General features: G+C 52.0%; 2 protein-coding genes across 4 annotated transcripts; one reads left to right on the forward strand and one right to left on the reverse strand.

Moving 5' to 3' along the window:
- Positions 1-1,226: 1,226 nt before the first annotated feature.
- Positions 1,227-8,940, reverse strand: LOC120921890 (gastrula zinc finger protein XlCGF26.1-like). Of its 2 annotated transcripts, none has more exons than XM_040334386.1 (2): positions 8,675-8,770; positions 1,227-4,085 (listed from the first exon to the last, which is right to left on the reverse strand). In XM_040334386.1, the coding sequence occupies exon 2, from the start codon at positions 4,036-4,038 to the stop codon at positions 2,206-2,208; it is 1,833 nt and encodes a 610-aa protein (XP_040190320.1). In that variant the 5' UTR covers positions 4,039-4,085; positions 8,675-8,770; the 3' UTR covers positions 1,227-2,205. The 2 variants fall into 2 exon arrangements, with proteins under 2 accessions (XP_040190320.1, XP_040190319.1); XM_040334385.1 differs by lacking the exon at positions 8,675-8,770 and adding an exon at positions 8,794-8,940 and having other exon boundaries at positions 1,234-4,085.
- Positions 8,941-8,986: 46 nt separating this feature from the next.
- On the forward strand, positions 8,987-17,625 carry LOC120921887 (zinc finger protein 629-like). Of its 2 annotated transcripts, none has more exons than XM_040334383.1 (2): positions 8,987-9,265; positions 15,276-17,625. In XM_040334383.1, the coding sequence occupies exons 1-2, from the start codon at positions 9,229-9,231 to the stop codon at positions 17,534-17,536; spliced, it is 2,298 nt and encodes a 765-aa protein (XP_040190317.1). In that variant the 5' UTR covers positions 8,987-9,228; the 3' UTR covers positions 17,537-17,625. The 2 variants fall into 2 exon arrangements, with proteins under 2 accessions (XP_040190317.1, XP_040190318.1); XM_040334384.1 differs by lacking the exon at positions 8,987-9,265 and adding an exon at positions 15,160-15,181.
- The last annotated feature ends 2,721 nt before the right edge of the window (positions 17,626-20,346 follow it).

The raw sequence follows: 20,346 nt of genomic DNA on the forward strand, positions 1-20,346 counted from the left end.
GGAACTGGGAAGCGAGGGAAACCTCTGGTGGAACTGGGAAGCGTGGGAAACCTCGGGTGGAACTGGGAAGCGAGGGAAACCTTCTGGCGGGACTGGGAAGCGAGGGAAACCTTCTGGTGGGACTGGGAAGCGAGGGAAACCTTCTGGCGGGACTGGGAAGCGAGGGAAACCTTCTGGCGGAACTGGGAAGCGAGGGAAACCTTCTGGTTGAACAGGGAAGCGAGGGAAACCTTCTGGTGGGACTGGGAAGCGAGGGAAACCTCTGGTGGAACTGGGAAGCGAGGGAAACCTCTGGTGGAACTGGGAAGCGAGGGAAACCTCTGGTGTCAGACATGGTGGGATATTAAGCGGGGAGACCTTTTGGTGTCAGACACAGTGATACTGTGAGTGAGGAACCTTCCAGTGTTGGGCCCAGTGGGAATCATAAGTGAGGGAACCTTCTGGCACCAGTAAATGAGGGAACCTCTGTGTCAGACATGGTGGGACTTGTGAGGGAACTTTCAGGTGGGACTAGTAAGTGAGGGAATGTTCTGGCCCTGGAGATGGCGTGACTTGTAAAGAAAGATCTAATGCTAGACACTGTGCCTTGTAACTGAGGGAACATTCTGCAGGACACTGTGGGGGAGATTTACTAAACCTGGAGCACTAAGAATCTGGTGCAGCTGTGCATGGCAGCCAATCAGCTTCTAACCTCATCTTGTTTAATGAAGCCTTGACAACAAAACCTGGAAGCTGATTGGCTCCCATGCACAGCTGCACCAGATTCTGAGTGCTCCAGTTTTAGTAAATCTCCTCCAGTGAGGGAGTCTTCTAATGCCAGACATGGTGGGACTTTTATTGTGACTTAATAGCAAGACGTCCCGTCTGTACATCTCAGGAAACTCAGTCTCGTGTTGGGTTCACATTTGAAGGAGAGGACCTCCGTGGATTGGGATCTCTGGTGTTGGATATAATGAACATCATTAGAGATCTCGTTTGTACATCTCCTCAGGAAGTCTTGTGTTGGGTTCACATTTTGCAGCCGAGGACCTCCGTGGATTGGGATCTCTGGTGTTGGATATGATGTGGCTTGTGAGGGACCCTTCTGGTGTTGGATATGATGGACGTCATTAGAGAGATCCCGTTTTGTACATCTCCTCAGGAAGTCTTGTGTTGGGTTCACATTTGCAGAGGAGGACCTCTGTGGATTGGGATCTCTGGTGTTGGATATGGTGGACATTATTAGAGATCCCGTTTGTACATCTTCTCAGGAAGTCTCGTGTTGGGTTCACATTTGAAGGAGAGGATCTCAATGGATTGGGATCTCTGGTGTTGGATATGGTGGACATTATTAGAGATCCCGTTTGTACATCTTCTCAGGAAGTCTCGTGTTGGGTTCACATTTGAAGGAGAGGATCTCAATGGATTGGGATCTCTGGTGTTGGATATGGTGGACATTATTAGAGATCCCGTTTGTACATCTTCTCAGGAAGTCTCGTGTTGGGTTCACATTTGAAGGAGAGGATCTCAATGGATTGGGATCTCTGGTGTTGGATATGATGGACATCATTAGAGATCCCGTTTTGTACATCTTCTCAGGAAGTCTCATGTTGGGTTCACATTTGAAGGAGAGGATCTCAATGGATTGGGATCTCTGGTGTTGGATATGATGGACATTATTAGAGATCCCGTTTGTACATCTTCTCAGGAAGTCTCGTGTTGGGTTCACATTTGAAGGAGAGGATCTCAATGGATTGGGATCTCTGGTGTTGGATATGATGGACGTCATTAGAGAGATCCCGTTTGTACATCTTCTCAGGAAGTCTCGTGTTGGGTTCACATTTGAAGGAGAGGATCTCAATGGATTGGGATCTCTGGTGTTGGATATGATGGACATTATTAGAGATCCCGTTTGTACATCTTCTCAGGAAGTCTCGTGTTGGGTTCACATTTGAAGGAGAGGATCTCAATGGATTGGGATCTCTGGTGTTGGATATGGTGGACATTAGAGATCCCGTTTGTACATCTTCTCAGGAAGTCTCGTGTTGGGTCACATTTGAAGGAGAGGATCTCAATGGATTGGGATCTCTGGTGTTGGATATGATGGACGTCATTAGAGAGATCCCGTTTTGTACATCTTCTCAGGAAGTCTCGTGTTGGGTTCACATTTGAAGGAGAGGATCTCAGTAGAGTCAGTCAGGACTCTCCATTGGCAGATTTCTGTGGTCATTCAGAGAGCGAACCTTCGGAGTGGATCCTCTGATGTCGGGTTAGGTGGGATCGATAGGTAAAGTGTTTGCCACATTCGGCACAAAGGAAAGGTTTTTCTCCGGTGTGGATCCTCTTGTGGATCATCAGGTAAGTATGTCGGCTGAAGGATTTGCTGCACTCAGGACAAGTGAAGGGTTTCTCCCCGGTGTGAATGCGTTGGTGGCGGAGGAGATCAGACTTCTTGCTGAAACGTTTCCCGCACTCTGAGCAGGCGAACGGTCGGCCTCCGGTGTGCGTTCTGCTGTGTGCCGCCAGCGCCGTCCTCTGGCTGAAGCACTTGCCGCACTCGGAGCAGACAAAGGGGCGCTCTCCAGTATGAACTCGTTGGTGGATGCCGAGGTAGGTATGACGGCTGAAGCATTTTCCGCACTCTGAACAGGCAAAGGGTTTCTCCCCGGTGTGAATGCGCTGGTGGCGGACCAGGTCAGATTTGGTGATAAAGCATTTGCCGCATTCAGTGCAGACAAAGTGTTTCTCCTCGGTGTGGATGCGGAGGTGCTTACGCAGTTCGTATTTCAGCACAAAACTTTTGCCGCACTCCGAACAGGGATACGGCTTCACACCAGTGTGGAGGGTCATGTGCTTGTTGAGATCTCGCTTCTGTGCGAAGCATTTCCCGCACTCGGTGCAAGCGAACGGTTTCTCCCCGGTATGAATCCGGCGGTGGGAAATGAGCGTAGAGTACTGAGTGAAATATTTGCCGCACTCCGAACACGAGAAGGTTTTCTCCCCGGTGTGCACGCGCCGATGGATGACCAAGTGCGAATGTCGGCTGAATCGTTTCCCGCACTCGGAACATATGAAGGGTTTCTCTCCGGTGTGAATCTTCTCGTGACGCGACACGTCCGATTTCTTGCGGAAACATTTGCCACATTCGTTGCAGGAGAAGGGCTTCTCCCCGGTGTGGACCCGGACGTGGCGCTGAAGCTGCATTTCCCGTGAGAAGACTTTCCCACACTCGGAGCAGGTGAAGGATTTCTCCGCCGTGTGGATCCTCTGATGGCGGCTGAGGTGCGAGTCGCGGCTGAAACATTTCCCACACTGCCGGCAGGAGAACGGCTTCTCGCCACTGTGGATTTTTTCATGGCGGAGGACGTCGGATTTTTTGCTGAAACATTTTCCACATTCGTAGCACATGAAGGGTTTCTCCCCGCTGTGAATTCTCTGGTGACGGCTCAGGTCTGACTTACTGCTGAAGGTTTTCCCGCACATGGAGCATGAAAACTGCTTCCTGGGGAGGTGGCTGCGCTGGTGCTGGGCCAGTGCTAGCGGCATTGTGAAGTGTTTGTCACACTTTGGACAGGGGTGGTCTCTCATTACCCTGGGGGGTTCCTCCCCTGGGTGGGGGTCCGTGTCGGTGAGATTCTCTTCCTCCTCTGACACAGATTCCTCCTTAATGATAACTGGAAAGAAGTCCAGAGCTGCCGCGCTGTTCTCATTGGAGGGAACGTGTGACTCCGCCTTGCAGGGAGAAGGTTCAGAGTCTGTGTCACTGAGGCTCTCCTCCCTGCTGGAAGCCGACTCCTCCTCCTTTATAAGAGGCTTCTTGTGATTGGTGGAAACATCAACATCTGCATTGGTTGTGTTTCCCTTTCCATCAATGAAAGTCAATGCCGGCTGCTTCATATCTTCGGGGGAGCAGCCATCAGCCGGGGTGCCCCCTTCTGGTGATGACCACTCCTCTTTTATATCCGGATCACATGGTGGATGTTCTCCAGACATGGCGGGATGATCGCTCCTCTCCTCCTTCATGCAGCCAACGATCGATCCTTCCCGTTTATAATCCATCACAGGAAACCTGGCGGCTGCGCTCCTCCTTCTACCCAGAGGGAAATCTGAAAACAGAGAGATGGAGGATGAGGGGCACAGCCATGTGGAGGAGAAGAGACACACCCACGGGGAGGGACACACCCAGGAGGAGAAGAGACACACCCATGGGGAGGGACACACCCAGGAGGAGGAGGAGAAGTGACACACCCACGGAGAGGGACACACCCAGGAGGAGGAGAAGAGACACACCCACGGGGAGGGACACACCCAGGAGGAGGAGAAGAGACACACCCACGGGGAGGGACACACCCAGGAGGAGGAGGAGGAGGAGAAGTGACACACCCACGGAGAGGGACACACCCAGGAGGAGGGGAGACACACCCACGGAGAGGGACACACCCAGGAGGAGGAGAAGAGACACACCCACGGGGAGGGACACACCCAGGAGGAGAAGAGACACACCCAGGAGGAGGAGGAGGAGAAGAGACACACCCATGGAGAGGGACACACCCAGGAGGAGGAGGAGAAGAGACACACCCACGGGGAGGGACACCCAGGAGGAGGAGGAGAAGAGACACACCCAGGAGGAGGAGGGGCACAGCCAGGTGGAGAAGAGACACACCCACGGGGAGGGACACACCCAGGAGAAGGAGAAGAGACACACCCACAGGGAGGGACACACCCAGGAGGAGGGACACACCCAGGAGGAAGAGGAGGGACACACCCAGGGGGAGGGGCACACCAAGGAAGAAGAGGATGGGCACACCCAGGAGGAGGAGAAGAGACACACCCAGAAGGAATGGGGGGAACCTAGGAGAAGAGGCACACCCAGAAGGGAGGGGCACACCCAGGAGGAGAAGAGACACACCCAGAAGGAATGGGGGGAACCTAGGAGAAGAGGCACACCCAGAAGGGAGGGGCACACCCAGGAGGAGGAGAAAAGACAGGCCCAGAAGGGAGGGGCACGCCCAGGAGGAGAAGACACACATTCAGAAGGGATGGGCACACCCAGGAGGAGAAAAGACACACCCAGAAGGGATGGGCACACCCAGGAGGAGAAAAGACACACCCAGAAGGGAGGGGCACACCCAGGAGGGAGGAGAAGAGACACACCCAGGAGGGAGGGGCACACCAAGGAAGAAGAGGGACACACCCAGGAGGAGGAGAAGAGACACGTCCAGGGGGAGGAGCACACCCAGAAAGAGGAGGAGGGACACATCCAGGAGGAGGGACACACCCAGGAGGAGGGAGGAGGAGAAGAGACACACCCAGGAAGAGGAGGAGAGACACACCCAGGAAGAAAAACAAACCGGGGGGGGCACATCCGGGGGGGGGGGGGCTCACCCAGGAAGAGGAGGGAAACATACAGGAAGAGGAAAAGGGACACACACAGTGGGGAGGGGCACACTGAGGAGGAGGGACACACCCAGGAGGAGGAAGGAGAAGGAGACACACCCAGGGAGATGGGCACACCGAGGAAGAAGAGGAGGGACACACCCAGAAGGAGGGACACACCCAGGAGAAGAGACACACCCAGTGGGAGGGGCAAACTGAGGAAGATGAACCCACCCAGAGGGAGGGACACACCCAGGGGAGAGGGGCACACCGAAGAGGAGGAGGGACACACCCAGGAGCAGAAGGAGAAGAGACACCCAGGAGGAGGAAAAGAGACACTCAGGGGAGGGGCACAGCCGAGGAGAAGGAGGAAAACACCCAAGAGGGACACACCCAAAAGGAGAAGAGACCCACCCAGGAGGAGGAGGGACACACACCCAGGAGGAGGGACAAACCCAGGAAGAGGGACACACCCAGGAAGAGGAGGAGAAGAAGAAGAGACACACCCAGGGAAAGGGGACACACCCAGGAGGAGGAGGGACAAAACTAGGGGAGGAGGAGGACACCCAGGAGCAGAAGGAGAAGAGACACTCGGGGGAGGGGCACAGCCGAGGAGAAGGAGGAAAACACCCAAGAGGGACACACCCAAAAGGAGGAGAAGAGACCCACCCAGGAGGAGGAGGGACACACACCAAGGAGGAGGAGGGACAAACCTAGAGGGAGGGACAAACCCAGGAGGAGGAGAAGAGACACACCCAGGGGGAGGGAAACACATAGGAAGAGGGACACACCCAGGAGGAGGAGGAGAGACACACCCAGGAGGAGGAGGAGGAAAAGAGACACCCAGGGGGAGGGAAACACATAGGAAGAGGGACACACCCATGAGGAGGAGGAGAGACACACCCATGAGGAGGAGGAGAGACACACCCAGGAGGAGGAGGAGGGAGACACACCCAGGAGGAGGAGGAGGGAGACACACCCAGGAGGAGGAGGAGGGAGACACACCCAGGAGGAGGAGGAGGGAGACACACCCAGGAGGAGGAGGAGGGACACACACCCAGGAGGAGGGACACACACCCAGGAGGAGGAGGAGGGACACACACCCAGGAGGAGGAGGAGGGACACACACCCAGGAGGAGGAGGAGGAGGGACACACACCCAGGAGGAGGAGGAGGAGGGACACACACCCAGGAGGAGGAGGAGGAGGGACACACACCCAGGAGGAGGAGGGACACACACCCAGGAGGAGGAGGGACACACACCCAGGAGGAGGAGGGACACACACCCAGGAGGAGGAGGAGGGACACACACCCAGGGGGAGGAGGAGGGACACACCCCCAGAAGGAGGAGGAGGGACACACCCAGGAAGAGGAAGAAGAGGGACACACCCAGGAGAGACACACCCGTGGGAGGGAAACACATAGGAAGAGGGACACACCCAGGAGGAGGAAGAGAGACACACCCAGGAGGAGGAGGGACAAACCCAGGAGGAGGAGAGGAGACATACCGAGGAGGAGGGGGAGAGACACACCCAGGAGGAGGAGGAGGAGGGGAGACACACCCAGGAGGAGGAGGGGAGACACACCCAGGAGGAGGAGGGGGGAGACACACCCAGGAGGAGGAGGGGGGAGACACACCCAGGAGGAGGAGGGGGGAGACACACCCAGGAGGAGGAGGGGGGGAGACACACCCAGGAGGAGGAGGGGGGGAGACACACCCAGGAGGAGGAGGGGGGGAGACACACCCAGGAGGAGGAGGGGGAGACACACCCAGGAGGAGGAGGGGGGGAGACACACCCAGGAGGAGGAGGGGGGAGACACACCCAGGAGGAGGAGGGGGGAGACACACCCAGGAGGAGGGGGAGAGACACACCCAGGAGGAGGGGGAGAGACACACCCAGGAGGAGGGGGGGAAGAGGCACACCCAGGAGGAGGAGGAGAGACACACCCAGGAGGAGGAGGAGAGACACACCCAGGAGGAGGAGGGGAAGAGGCACACCCAGGAGGAGGAGGGGAGGCACACCCAGGAGGAGGAGAGACACACCCAGGAGGAGGAGAGACACACCCAGGAGGAGGAGGGGAAGAGGCACACCCAGGAGGAGGGGGAGAGACACACCCAGGAGGAGAAGGAAGAGAGACACACCCAGGAGGAGGAGGAAGAGAGACACACCCAGGAGGAGGAGGAGAGACACACCCAGGAGGAGGAGGGGAAGAGGCACACCCAGGAGGAAAAGGAAGAGAGGCACACCCAGGAGGAGGAGGGGAAGAGGCACACCCAGGAGGAGGAGGAAGAGAGACACACCCAGGAGGAGGAGGAGAGACACACCCAGGAGGAGGAGGAAGAGACACACACCCAGGAGGAGGAGGGGAAGAGGCACACCCAGGAGGAGGAGGAAGAGAGGCACACCCAGGAGGAGGAGGAAGAGAGACACACCCAGGAGGAGGAGGAGGAGGGGAGACACACCCAGGAGGAGGAGGGGAGACACACCCAGGAGGAGGAGGGGAAGAGGCACACCCAGGAGGAGGAGGGGAAGAGGCACACCCAGGAGGAGGAGGGGAAGAGGCACACCCAGGAGGAGGAGGGGGAGAGACACAACCAGGAGCAATTGCCATCACCGGCTTGGGGGAGGCGGATCTCATGGAATGAGGCCGGCCTCCTCCAATGGGTACCCAGACTGGGACTCAAAGCATCAGCAGGAGGAGTGCCTGTCCTATCCTGGATGGTTCACACAGCCAACGCATTTCAAGAGCCACAACCCCCCCCCCCCCAGGGCCCAAATTCCAAACACAACTCATTCATCATCGCCACACAGCAAAGTCATTATTAATGACATCATCACACAGGGGAGGGGCATCAGTAGGAAGGTAGGTGGGGAGAGGGAGATAGCGGGGAAGGAATGGTGAGTAGGTAGGTGGGGGAGGGGGAAGGGGTGGTAGGTAGGTGGGGAAGGTAGTGGGGGAGGGGGTATGGGTAGGTGGGAATGTGGGGGGATATGAATGGGTGGTAGGTAGGTGGGGAAGGTTGGTGGGGGAGGGGGTATGGGTGGTAGGTGGGGGGATGGGAATGTGGGGTGGTGGGGAAGGTAGGTGGAGGGAGGTTGGGAAGGTAGGTGGGGGGAGGTTAGGAAGGTAGGTGGGGGGTGGGAATGTGGGGAGGTTGGGAAGGTAGGTGGGGGGAGGTTAGGAAGGTAGGTGGGGGGATGGGAATGTGGGGTGGTGGGGAAGGTAGGTGGGGGGATATGAATGGGTGGTAAGTAGGTGGGGAGGTTGTGAAGGTAGGTTGGGGGTAGATGGGGGGAGGGGGCTCAGTGGGTAACAACCTCCCCCTCCCGGGCTTTGTTCCGGTAGAAGTGTCTCCCGCAGGGGATGATGGGAGCAGAAGGCCCCGCCCACTACCTCCCCCTGACAGTATTTATTTCAGGCACTGTTAGTCTCTCACCCTCTCCGCAGCCGCCATCTTCCTCCGCCCCGGAAGTTCTCACCATTACTTCTGAACTCCGCCTCTTGAACCCACTTCCTGTTTGCGTTCCATATCAGAACGTCACTTCCGTACACAGATTGTGGGAGGAGAACGTCGCGTGACATCTGTCGGTCACAGCGGAGAACTGTAATAATATTCATCAATATACAGCGACACCCAGCGGACAGAGGATGTAACTCCCAGCGGCGCCTTCTGGCAATGATGGAGAAGTGTCCATAGCGGAGATCACATTCCAGAAATCACCCGGGGGAGGGGCCTAGCTTCCGCTCCGGTCATGTGACATGGGCGTGTTTATTAACACACCATCCGTTCTAGAGGAGGAAGAGCCCGCCCATCAACGTCTCCACTTCCGGTCTACGACAAGATGGCGGCAGAAAACTGACGGGAAGAGGAATGGAGGAGAAGAACGGCCGGTTCGGGGTTTTCCCGGGTAAGAGATCCACCGGAACCCCAACACGTGTGACGTCACACCTCCTCACCTGATTGGTGCTCAGCCCGCCTATCAGAATCGTGATCACACTGCACCGCCCCTCCCCTGATCAATATAGAACACCCGACCCCTCCCACACCTGATCAATATAGAACACCTGACCCCTCCCCCTCCTGATCAATATAGAACACCCGACCCCTCCCACACCTGATCAATATAGAACACCTGATCAATATAGAACACCTGACCCCTCCCCCTCCTGATCAATATAGAACACCTGACCCCTCCCCCTCCTGATCAATATAGAACACCTGACCCCTCCCCCTCCTGATCAATATAGAACACCTGATCAATATAGAACACCTGACCCCTCCCCCTCCTGATCAATATAGAACACCTGACCCCTCCCCCTCCTGATCAATATAGAACACCTGACCCCTCCCCCTCCTGATCAATATAGAACACCTACCCCCCCCCCCCCTCCCACACCTGATCAATATAGAACACCTGACCCCTCCCCCTCCTGATCAATATAGAACACCTGACCCCTCACTCACCTGATCAATATAGAACACCTGACCCCGCCTCCCCCCACCTGATCAATATAGAACACCTGTCCCCTCCCCCTCCCACATCTGATCAATATAGAACACCTGACCCCTCCCACACCTGATCAATATAGAACACCTGACCCCCCCCCTCCCCCACCTGATCAATATAGAACACCTGACCCCTCCCACACCTGATCAATATAGAACACCTGACCCCCCCCCCCCCCCCACCTGATCAATATAGAACACCTGACCCCTCACTCACCTGATCAATATAGAACACCTGACCCCTCCCCCTTCCACACGTGATCAATATAGAACACCTGTCCCCCCCCTCCCCCACCTGATCAATATAGAACACCTGTCCCCTCACCCACCTGATCAATATAGAACACCTGACCCCTCCCCCTCCCACACCTGATCAATATAGAACACCTGTCCCCTCCCCCTCCCCCCACCTGATCAATATAGAACACCTGACCCCTCCCCCTCATACACCTGACCCCTCCCCCTCACTCACCTGATCAATATAGAACACCTGTCCCCTCTCCCTCCCCCCACCTGATCAATATAGAACACCCGACCCCTCCCACACGTGATCAATATAGAACACCTGTCCCCTCCCCCTCACCCACCTGATCAATATAGAACACCTGACCCCTCCCCTTCCCACACCTGATCAATATAGAACACCTGTCCCCCCCCCCCCCCCCCCACCTGATCAATATAGAACACCTGTCCCCTCCCCCTCATACACCTGACCCCTCCCCCTCACCCACCTGATCAATATAGAACACCCGACCCCTCCCACACGTGATCAATATAGAACACCTGTCCCCTCCCCCTCACCCACCTGATCAATATAGAACACCTGACCCCTCCCCCTCCCACACCTGATCAATATAGAACACCTGACTCCCCCCCTCCCCCACCTGGTCAATATAGAACACCTGACCACTCCCACACCTGATCAATATAGAACATCTGACCCCTCACCCACCTGATCAATATAGAACACCTGAACCTGACCCCTCCCCCTCCCACACCTGATCAATATAGAACACCTGACCCCTCCCACACCTGATCAATATAGAACACCTGACCCCTCCCCCTCCCACACCTGATCAATATAGATCACCTGTCCCCTCCCACACCTGATCAATATAGAACACCTGTCCCCTCCCCACACCTGATCAATATAGAACACCTGACCCCTCCCCCACCTGATCAATATAGAACACCTGTCCCCTCCCACACCTGATCAATATAGAACACCTGTCCCCTCCCACACCTGATCAATATAGAACACCTGTCCCCTCCCCCCTCCCACACCTGATCAATATAGAACACCTGTCCCCTCCCCCCTCCCACACCTGATCAATATAGAACACCTGACCCCTCCCACACCTGATCAATATAGAACACCTGAACCTGACCCCTCCCACACGTGATCAATATAGAACACCTGTGCGAAGGATGCTTCCGTTTAATTCTCCCTGCTCGTTATGCTGTGTGTGTGTTAGAGGATTTCAGGTGACTCATTCCTCGGCTAACAGGCTGTTGATATGGTAATGACCCTTCCTCAGCCAGTCCTAGTTCAAAGGGTAAATGGTCTAGTGTGTGTGTGAAGAAGCCCTGTGGTTACTGTTTACTGTGATTAGAAGGGGCTCATGTTAATTATTCTGATTGCTTCATTGTGGTAATTACCTTCACTGATGTCATTATCTAAAGAAAATGTGTTTTCAGAGTCGGCTCCGAAATGTCTGCCCATGATCTGTATGGAAGCCCCAGTGTGAGGGGGGCGGAGATTTGTCATTGTAACAGTTTTGGAAATGACATATAAGCTGTGTGATATAACATTAAAGTCTGTCTGTTTCCAGCATTCAGCCTTGGCTCATGTGTGGATGATTCTTTGATGTTCTGTTATGGGAAGAAGGGAACGTTGACGGGGATATCATACCGATACCGTCACAATTGGTTGGCAGCAGCGGGATTTTCCCTTCTACTCCCCTTTACACCCGGATTCCAAGCAGACACTGGAAGAACTACTGGAAGTTCGTGGAAGGATTGCTAGCAACAAAACCGAGCGGATCATCATAGCAGAATCAATGGAGATAGACCAGGAGGACGGGATTGCAGCAACGCCAGCAGTACAAGAGATGGAGACACCAGTGATTCAGGAGGAGGAATCGCCAGCCAACAAGCTAATGAGAGAGAAGCTAGCTTGGTTCGGCCCGAACCCAACGGCGGATGTGGTGCTGAAAGTGATGGACCTGTTAGCGAAGGAGGCTAAAGAAATAAGAGACGCAGAACTACAGGAGGCTAAAGAAATAAGAGACGCAGAGCTACAGAAGGATAAACAAATAAGGGACGCAGAACTACAGGAGGCTAAAGAAATAAGAGACGCAGAACTACAGGAGGCTAAACAAATAAGAGACGCAGAACTACAGGAGGCTAAACAAATAAGAGACGCAGAACTACAGAAGGATAAACAAATAAGAGACGCAGAACTACAGAAGGATAAACAAATAAGAGACGCAGAACTACAGAAGGATAAACAAATAAGAGACGCGGAACTACAGAAGGATAAACAAATAAGAGACGCAGAACTACAGAAGGATAAACAAATAAGAGACGCAGAACTACAGAAGGATAAACAAATAAGAGACGCAGAACTACAGAAAGATAAACAAATAAGAGACGCAGAACTACAGGAGGCTAAACAAATAAGAGACGCAGAACTACAGAAGGATAAACAAATAAGAGACGCAGAACTACAGAAGGATAAACAAATAAGAGACGCAGAACTACAGAAGGATAAACAAATAAGAGACGCAGAACTACAGAAGGATAAACAAATAAGAGACGCAGAACTACAGGAGGATAAACAAATAAGAGACGCAGAACTACAGAAGGATAAACAAATAAGAGACGCAGAGCTACAGGAGGATAAACAACTAAGAGACGCAGAACTACAGAAGGATAAACAAATAAGAGACGCAGAACTACAGGAGGATAAACAAATAAGAGACGCAGAGCTACAGAAGGATAAACAAATAAGAGACGCAGAACTACAGAAGGATAAACAAATAAGAGACGCAGAGCTACAGAAGGATAAACAAATAAGAGACGCAGAACTACAGAAGGCTAAACAAATAAGAGACGCAGAACTACAGAAGGATAAACAAATAAGAGACGCAGAACTACAGAAGGCTAAACAAATAAGAGACGCAGAACTACAGGAGGCTAAAGAAATAAGAGACGCAGAGCTACAGAAGGATAAACAAATAAGAGACGCAGAGCTACAGGAGGCTAAACAAATAAGAGACGCAGAACTACAGAAGGATAAACAAATAAGAGACGCAGAGCTACAGGAGGATAAACAACTAAGAGACGCAGAACTACAGAAGGATAAACAAATAAGAGACGCAGAACTACAGGAGGATAAACAAATAAGAGACGCAGAGCTACAGAAGGATAAACAAATAAGAGACGCAGAACTACAGAAGGATAAACAAATAAGAGACGCAGAGCTACAGAAGGATAAACAAATAAGAGACGCAGAACTACAGAAGGCTAAACAAATAAGAGACGCAGAGCTACAGAAGGATAAACAAATAAGAGACGCAGAGCTACAGGAGGCTAAACAAATAAGAGACGCAGAACTACAGAAGGATAAACAAATAAGAGACGCAGAGCTACAGGAGGATAAACAACTAAGAGACGCAGAACTACAGAAGGATAAACAAATAAGAGACGCAGAGCTACAGAAGGATAAACAAATAAGAGACGCAGAGCTACAGAAAGATAAACAAATAAGAGACGCAGAACTACAGGAGGATAAACAAATAAGAGACGCAGAGCTACAGAAGGATAAACAAATAAGAGACGCAGAGCTACAGAAGGATAAACAAATAAGAGACGCAGAACTACAGAAGGATAAACAAATAAGAGACGCAGAACTACAGGAGGATAAACAAATAAGAGACGCAGAGCTACAGAAGGATAAACAAATAAGAGACGCAGAGCTACAGAAGGATAAACAAATAAGAGACGCAGAACTACAGAAGGATAAACAAATAAGGGACGCAGAACTACAGAAGGATAAACAAATAAGAGACGCAGAACTACAGAAGGATAAACAAATAAGAGACGCAGAGCTACAGAAGGATAAACAAATAAGAGACGCAGAACTACAGAAGGATAAACAAATAAGAGACGCAGAACTACAGAAGGATAAACAAATAAGAGACGCAGAACTACAGAAGGATAAACAAATAAGAGACGCAGAACTACAGGAGGATAAACAAAGAGACGCAGAACTACAGAAGGATAAACAAATAAGAGACGCAGAACTACAGGAAGCTAAACAAATAAGAGACGCAGAACTACAGAAGGATAAACAAATAAGAGACACAGAACTACAGAAGGATAAACAAATAAGAGACGCAGAGCTACAGAAGGATAAACAAATAAGAGACGCAGAACTACAGAAGGATAAACAAATAAGAGACGCAGAACTACAGAAGGATAAACAAATAAGAGACACAGAACTACAGAAGGATAAACAAATAAGAGACGCAGAGCTACAGAAGGATAAACAAATAAGAGACGCAGAACTACAGAAGGATAAACAAATAAGAGACGCAGAACTACAGGAGGATAAACAAAGAGACGCAGAACTACAGAAGGATAAACAAATAAGAGACGCAGAACTATAGGAGGATAATAAGAGACGCAGAACTACAGAAGGATAAACAAATAAGAGACACAGAACTACAGAAGGATAAACAAATAAGAGACGCAGAACTACAGGAGGATAAACAAATAAGAGACGCAGAACTACAGGAGGATAAACAAATAAGAGACGCAGAACTACAGAAGGATAAACAAATAAGAGACGCAGAGCTACAGGAGGATAAACAAATAAGAGACGCAGAACTACAGGAGGATAAACAAATAAGAGACGCAGAACTACAGAAGGATAAACAAATAAGAGACGCAGAACTACAGAAGGATAAACAAATAAGAGACGCAGAGCTACAGGAGGCTAAACAAATAAGAGACGCAGAACTACAGAAGGATAAACAAATAAGAGACTCAGAAGTACAGGAGGATAAACAAATAAGAGACGCAGAACTACAGAAGGATAAACAAATAAGGGACGCAGAACTACAGTTAAAACTGGCAGCAGTCCAACAAGCAGCCGCACCTTCTACGAACAGTGAGTACAGCACAGCAGACGCAAGGAAGATTCCGTTTAGCGCTTTTAAAGCTTTTGATGAAAAGGACTGTGAGATTGATAACTACCTGGCAGATTTTTGAGCGACAATGTAACCTGCACCGAATAGCTAGAGGAGAGTGGGTGTGTTGATGATTGTGTTTATTTCTGTAGAGTTTATTCTTCATATCAATCCTGAGGTGATCATCATCCAGCTGTTTTGTGTTTTCTCTTACAGGCGGAATGGCAGACCTCTTCGGACCACTGACCACCCCAATTTCTGCCGTGGACTTCAGGGACAAAATAAAGATCACAATAAAAAGCAACGCAGGCGTCAAATGCCTAAAAGTATCCAAACCATGTGATGTCCTGGCCATTTCCCATACCACAGAGCCAGCCGGAGGAAGGAAAGACCCCAAACCATGTGACATCCTGGCCATTTCCCATACCACAGAGCCAGCCGGAGGAAGGAAAGACCCCAAATCATGCGACGTCCTGGCCATTTCCCATACCACAGAGCCAGCTGGAGACAGGAAAGACCCCAAATCATGTGACATCCTGGCCATTTCCCATACCACAGACCCAGCTGGAGGAAGGAAAGACCCCAAATCATGCGACGTCCTGGCCATTTCCCATACCACAGAGCCAGCTGGAGGCAGGAAAGACCCCAAATCATGTGACATCCTGGCCATTTCCCATACCACAGACCCAGCTGGAGGAAGGAAAGACCCCAAATCATGCGACGTCCTGGCCATTTCCCATACCACAGAGCCAGCTGGAGGCAGGAAAGACCCCAAATCATGTGACATCCTGGCCATTTCCCATACCACAGACCCAGCTGGAGGAAGGAAAGACCCCAAATCATGCGACGTCCTGGCCATTTCCCATACCACAGAGCCAGCTGGAGGCAGAAAGGACCCCAAATCATGTGACATCCTGGCCATTTCCCATACCACAGAGCCAGCCGGAGGAAGGAAAGACCCCAAATCATGCGACGTCCTGAAGACCTCACTGCCCATCCCACCGGCAGGCTTTATGGTAGAATCTCAGCTGTATCTGAAGATATCCCCATCCAGCTGGTCTGAAGGACAAGGAAGTGATAAGACAGAGGAGCGGAATCCTGCTAATATGAAGGGAGAAGGCCTTTCATGTAGAGGAGGGAGGTGTTCCTCCACACATAATAAGCTATGTGCAGCTGGTGGCGGGTCCCACCACATCAACACTCATCATAACGAGGAATCGGGGAAAGGGGCAGAAAAGACACAAAGTAACTACCGAGAAGGAAGTCTCCAGACTCGTCATAATAAAGAAGAACCCCTCTCAGAAGAAGAGGGACCTTCGGATCTCATGTCTCGGAGTATTAAGAAGGAACCCGTTTCCGATGTAGAAGATAATCTGGCTGACAAAGACAAATCTTCCTTTATTAAAGAGGAGCCGTTCTCCGATAAAGAAGATCCCAACAACATGGACGAGGCACAGATTATCCCAATTAAGATAAAAGAGGAGCCCACATCTAGCGAGGAGGAATCGCATGTAGAGGAAGAATCCTCCTCACACCAAGCTGGAGGTTCCTCGACCAGCAGCAGAGGAACACAAACCACGTGGCCATGGGCCAGGATCCTGCCACGTACCTTACCCCTAGTGATCCGTAACCCACAGCTAACAGAGAGGAGGATGGCCCTGCCTAAGGAAACCAAGACTGGCCTACTAAAGAAACTGCTGGATCTCGGCACACCGGCGAATGACGACGCTCAGGAAATGCGAACTTTGACCTGCACGCCGGTGAAAATGTACAAATGCTCCAAGTGTGGCCGCTATTTCACCAGCAGACCGCGTCTCAAGAGACATTGCCTGGCTCACAAGAAGTACAAAGTGGCCTGTCCGGACTGCGGTCGGCTCTTTGCGTGTAAAGCAACCGTCCTCCGACATCAGGTGGTTCACTCCAACCAAAAGCCATTCCCTTGTTCCTTCTGTGAAAAGAGCTTTTCCACCGACAAAGGCCGCGAGATCCACGAACGGCGGCACACCGGCGATAAACCATTCATATGTTCTGAATGCGGGAAAAACTTTTTATTCAAGGCGCAGCTGGAGACCCACCAAATGATCCACACCGGGGAGCGATATTCGTGCCACGAGTGCGGCAGATGTTACCGGACCAAACCTGGCCTGGTCCTACACATGAGGATCCACCAAGGAGACGTCCCTTACTTCTGTCCCGAGTGCGGGAAGGGCTTTGTCCAGAAGAGCAACCTGAAGAACCATCTACACACCCACAGCAAGGAGAAGCCCTTCACCTGCCTAGAATGTGGCAAAGCTTTCCGCCAAAAGTACAACCTCAAGCAGCACATGAGCGTCCACGCCCCCAAGGAGCGCGAGAAATATTCCTGTCCCGAGTGCGGGAAAAGCTATAAGCGTAAAGCAGATTACAGGTGGCACATGCTGATCCACCTGGGAGAAAAGTCACCAAATGTCACCAAAATTGGACCGTCTGGACTTTGACCCAAAAAAGCCGGACATTTTCCTTCAACACTTTAATATCTCGCACACAAAACCCAATGATATTCCCAATAAATTGACTTTGTACCTTTTATAGTTTATGTCTGTAAATCTGTAGCAGTGTTTATGCAGCTTCCCGACACGTTAGGAAGTCTTTAGGAGAATGTTTGGCATTGTCTCTACTGGCCGCAGCAGAACTCTTCCCAATATCCTTCCATGGTGGTGATGGAGGCTGGCCGCAGGGGGGTTCTTCCCATTATCCTTCCAAAGAGGAGTCACTGGTGGGATCAACCAAAGAGAGGTCACTGGTGGGATCAACCAAAGAGAGGTCACTGGTGGGATCTTCCCATTATCCTTCCAAAGAGAGGTCACTGGTGGGTTCTTCCCATTATCCTTCCAAAGAGAGGTCACTGGTGGGATCAACCAAAGAGAGGTCACTGGTGGGATCAACCAAAGAGAGGTCACTGGTGGGATCAACCAAAGAGAGGTCACTGGTGGGTTCTTCCCATTATCCTTCCAAAGAGAGGTCACTGGTGGGATCAACCAAAGAGAGGTCACTGGTGGGTTCTTCCCATTATCCTTCCAAAGAGAGGTCACTGGTGGGATCAACCAAAGAGAGGTCACTGGTGGGATCAACCAAAGAGAGGTCACTGGTGGGTTCTTCCCATTATCCTTCCAAAGAGAGGTCACTGGTGGGATCAACCAAAGAGAGGTCACTGGTGGGTTCTTCCCATTATCCTTCCAAAGAGAGGTCACTGGTGGGATCAACCAAAGAGAGGTCACTGGTGGGATCAACCAAAGAGAGGTCACTGGTGGGATCAACCAAAGAGAGGTCACTGGTGGGTTCTTCCCATTATCCTTCCAAAGAGAGGTCACTGGTGGGATCAACCAAAGAGAGGTCACTGGTGGGTTCTTCCCATTATCCTTCCAAAGAGAGGTCACTGGTGGGATCAACCAAAGAGAGGTCACTGGTGGGATCAACCAAAAAGATGTCACTGGTGGGATCTGCAAAAGAGAGGTCACTGGTGGGATCTGCAAAAGAGAGGTCACTGGTGGGATCTGCAAAAGAGAGGTCACTGGTGGGATCTGCAGAAGAGAGGTCACTGGTGGAGTCTGCAGAAGAGAGGTCACTGGTGGGGTCTGCAGAAGAGAGGTCACTGGTGGGATCTGCAGAAGAGAGGTCACTGGTGGAGTCTGCAGAAAAGAGGTCACTGGTGGAGTCTGCAGAAGAGAGGTCACTGGTGGGGTCTGCAGAAGAGAGGTCACTGGTGGGATCTGCAGGAGAGAGGTCACTGGTGGGATCTGCAGGAGAGAGGTCACTGGTGGGGTCTGCAGAAGAGAGGTCACTGGTGGGATCTGCAGGAGAGAGGTCACTGGTGGGATCTGCAGGAGAGAGGTCACTGGTGGGATCTGCAGGAGAGGTCACTGGTGGGATCTGCAGGAGAGAGGTCACTGGTGGGATCTGCAGGAGAGGTCACTGGTGGGATCTGCAGGAGAGGTCACTGGTGGGATCTGCAGAAGAGAGGTCACTGGTGGGGTCTGCAGAAGAGAGGTCACTGGTGGGGTCATCCAAAGAGAGGTCACTGGTGGGATCATCCAAAGAGAGGTCACTGGTGGGATCATCCAAAGAGAGGTCACTGGTGGGATCATCCAAAGAGAGGTCACTGGTGGGTTCTGCAGGAGAGATCATTGAAAGACAAGTCAGTGACCTTCCTTTCTACCTCCAGGTGGGGTCAGACCACTACCCTAGGCGAATACTTAGACCTCCCCTTCTAAGCACCCCAAAGGGATTGTCCTCCATTGTCTGGACATTGTGAGAGTTCTATAGGGAAGACAGGTTCTCTTTTTGTCTGGTTTTCAGGTCCTCACAAAAGGGCATCTGGCTTCAAAAACACTATTTCCAGGTGGATAAGAACTGATTTGAAGCGCTAACACTCTAAAGTATAAGACCCAGTACACTGAGCAGATTGGTGGGTATTTGGGCATTGCCTCCTCTTTATAAGGCCACCATCTGACCTTCCCTTTGTATCTTCTCCACGTTCCACCAGCTGGAAAAGCCAATCCTCTGCTGATGACACAGGGTCACGCTGAGGTTGGCTCTGTTGCCCCTGGTTATTGTGGTGGTGGTTGTTGGTTGGTGTTGTTGTGGTGGTGGTTGGTGTGGTGGTGGTTGTTTGGTGGTGGTTGGTGTTGTTGGTTGGTAATGGTTTGTTGTTGTGGTGGTTGGTGTTGTGGTGTTGGTTGTTGTGGTGGTGGTTGTTGGTTGGTGTGGTGGTGGTTGTTTGTTGTGGTGGTTTGTTGGTGTTGTGGTGGTTGTTGGTTGGTGTTGTGGTGGTGGTTGTTGGTGGTTTGTGGTGGTGGTTGGTGTTGTGGTGGTGGTTGGTTTGTTGTTGTGGTGGTTGTTGGTTGGTGTTGTGGTGGTGGTTGGTTGTTGGTGTTGTTGGTGGTTTGTTGTGGTTGGTTGGTGTTGTGGTGGTGGTTGGTTGTTGGTGGTTTGTTGGTGTTGTGGTTGGTGTTGTGGTGTTGGTTGTTGTGGTGGTGGTTGGTGTTGTGGTGGTGGTTTGTTGTGGTTGGTTGGTTGGTGTTGTGGTGGTGGTTGTTGTGGTGGTGGTTGGTTGTTGGTGGTTTGTTGGTGTTGTGGTGGTGGTTGGTGTTGTGGTGTTGGTGTTGTGGTGGTGGTTGGTGTTGTGGTGGTGGTTGTTGTGGTGGTGGTTGGTGTTGTGGTGGTGGTTGTTGTGGTGGTGGTTGGTGTTGTGGTGGTGGTTGTTGTGGTGGTGGTTGGTGTTGTGGTGGTGGTTGGTGTTGTGGTGGTG

Source organism: Rana temporaria (genome assembly GCF_905171775.1).
Source record: "Rana temporaria chromosome 8 unlocalized genomic scaffold, aRanTem1.1 chr8a, whole genome shotgun sequence".
NCBI lineage: Eukaryota > Metazoa > Chordata > Amphibia > Anura > Ranidae > Rana > Rana temporaria.

Bases quoted from the DNA above. Each gene is read 5' to 3' on its own strand.
- LOC120921887 (XM_040334383.1), top strand. From the start codon at position 9,229: ATGGAGGAGAAGAACGGCCGGTTCGGGGTTTTCCCGG. The intron at 9,266-15,275 runs GTAAGAGATCCA...TTTCTCTTACAG, and splicing joins CCGGTTCGGGGTTTTCCCGG to GCGGAATGGCAGACCTCTTC.
- LOC120921890 (XM_040334385.1), bottom strand. From the start codon at position 8,839: ATGGTGAGAACTTCCGGGGCGGAGGAAGATGGCGGCTGCGGAGAGG. The intron at 4,086-8,793 runs GTGAGAGACTAA...CTCTGTTTTCAG, and splicing joins AGATGGCGGCTGCGGAGAGG to ATTTCCCTCTGGGTAGAAGG.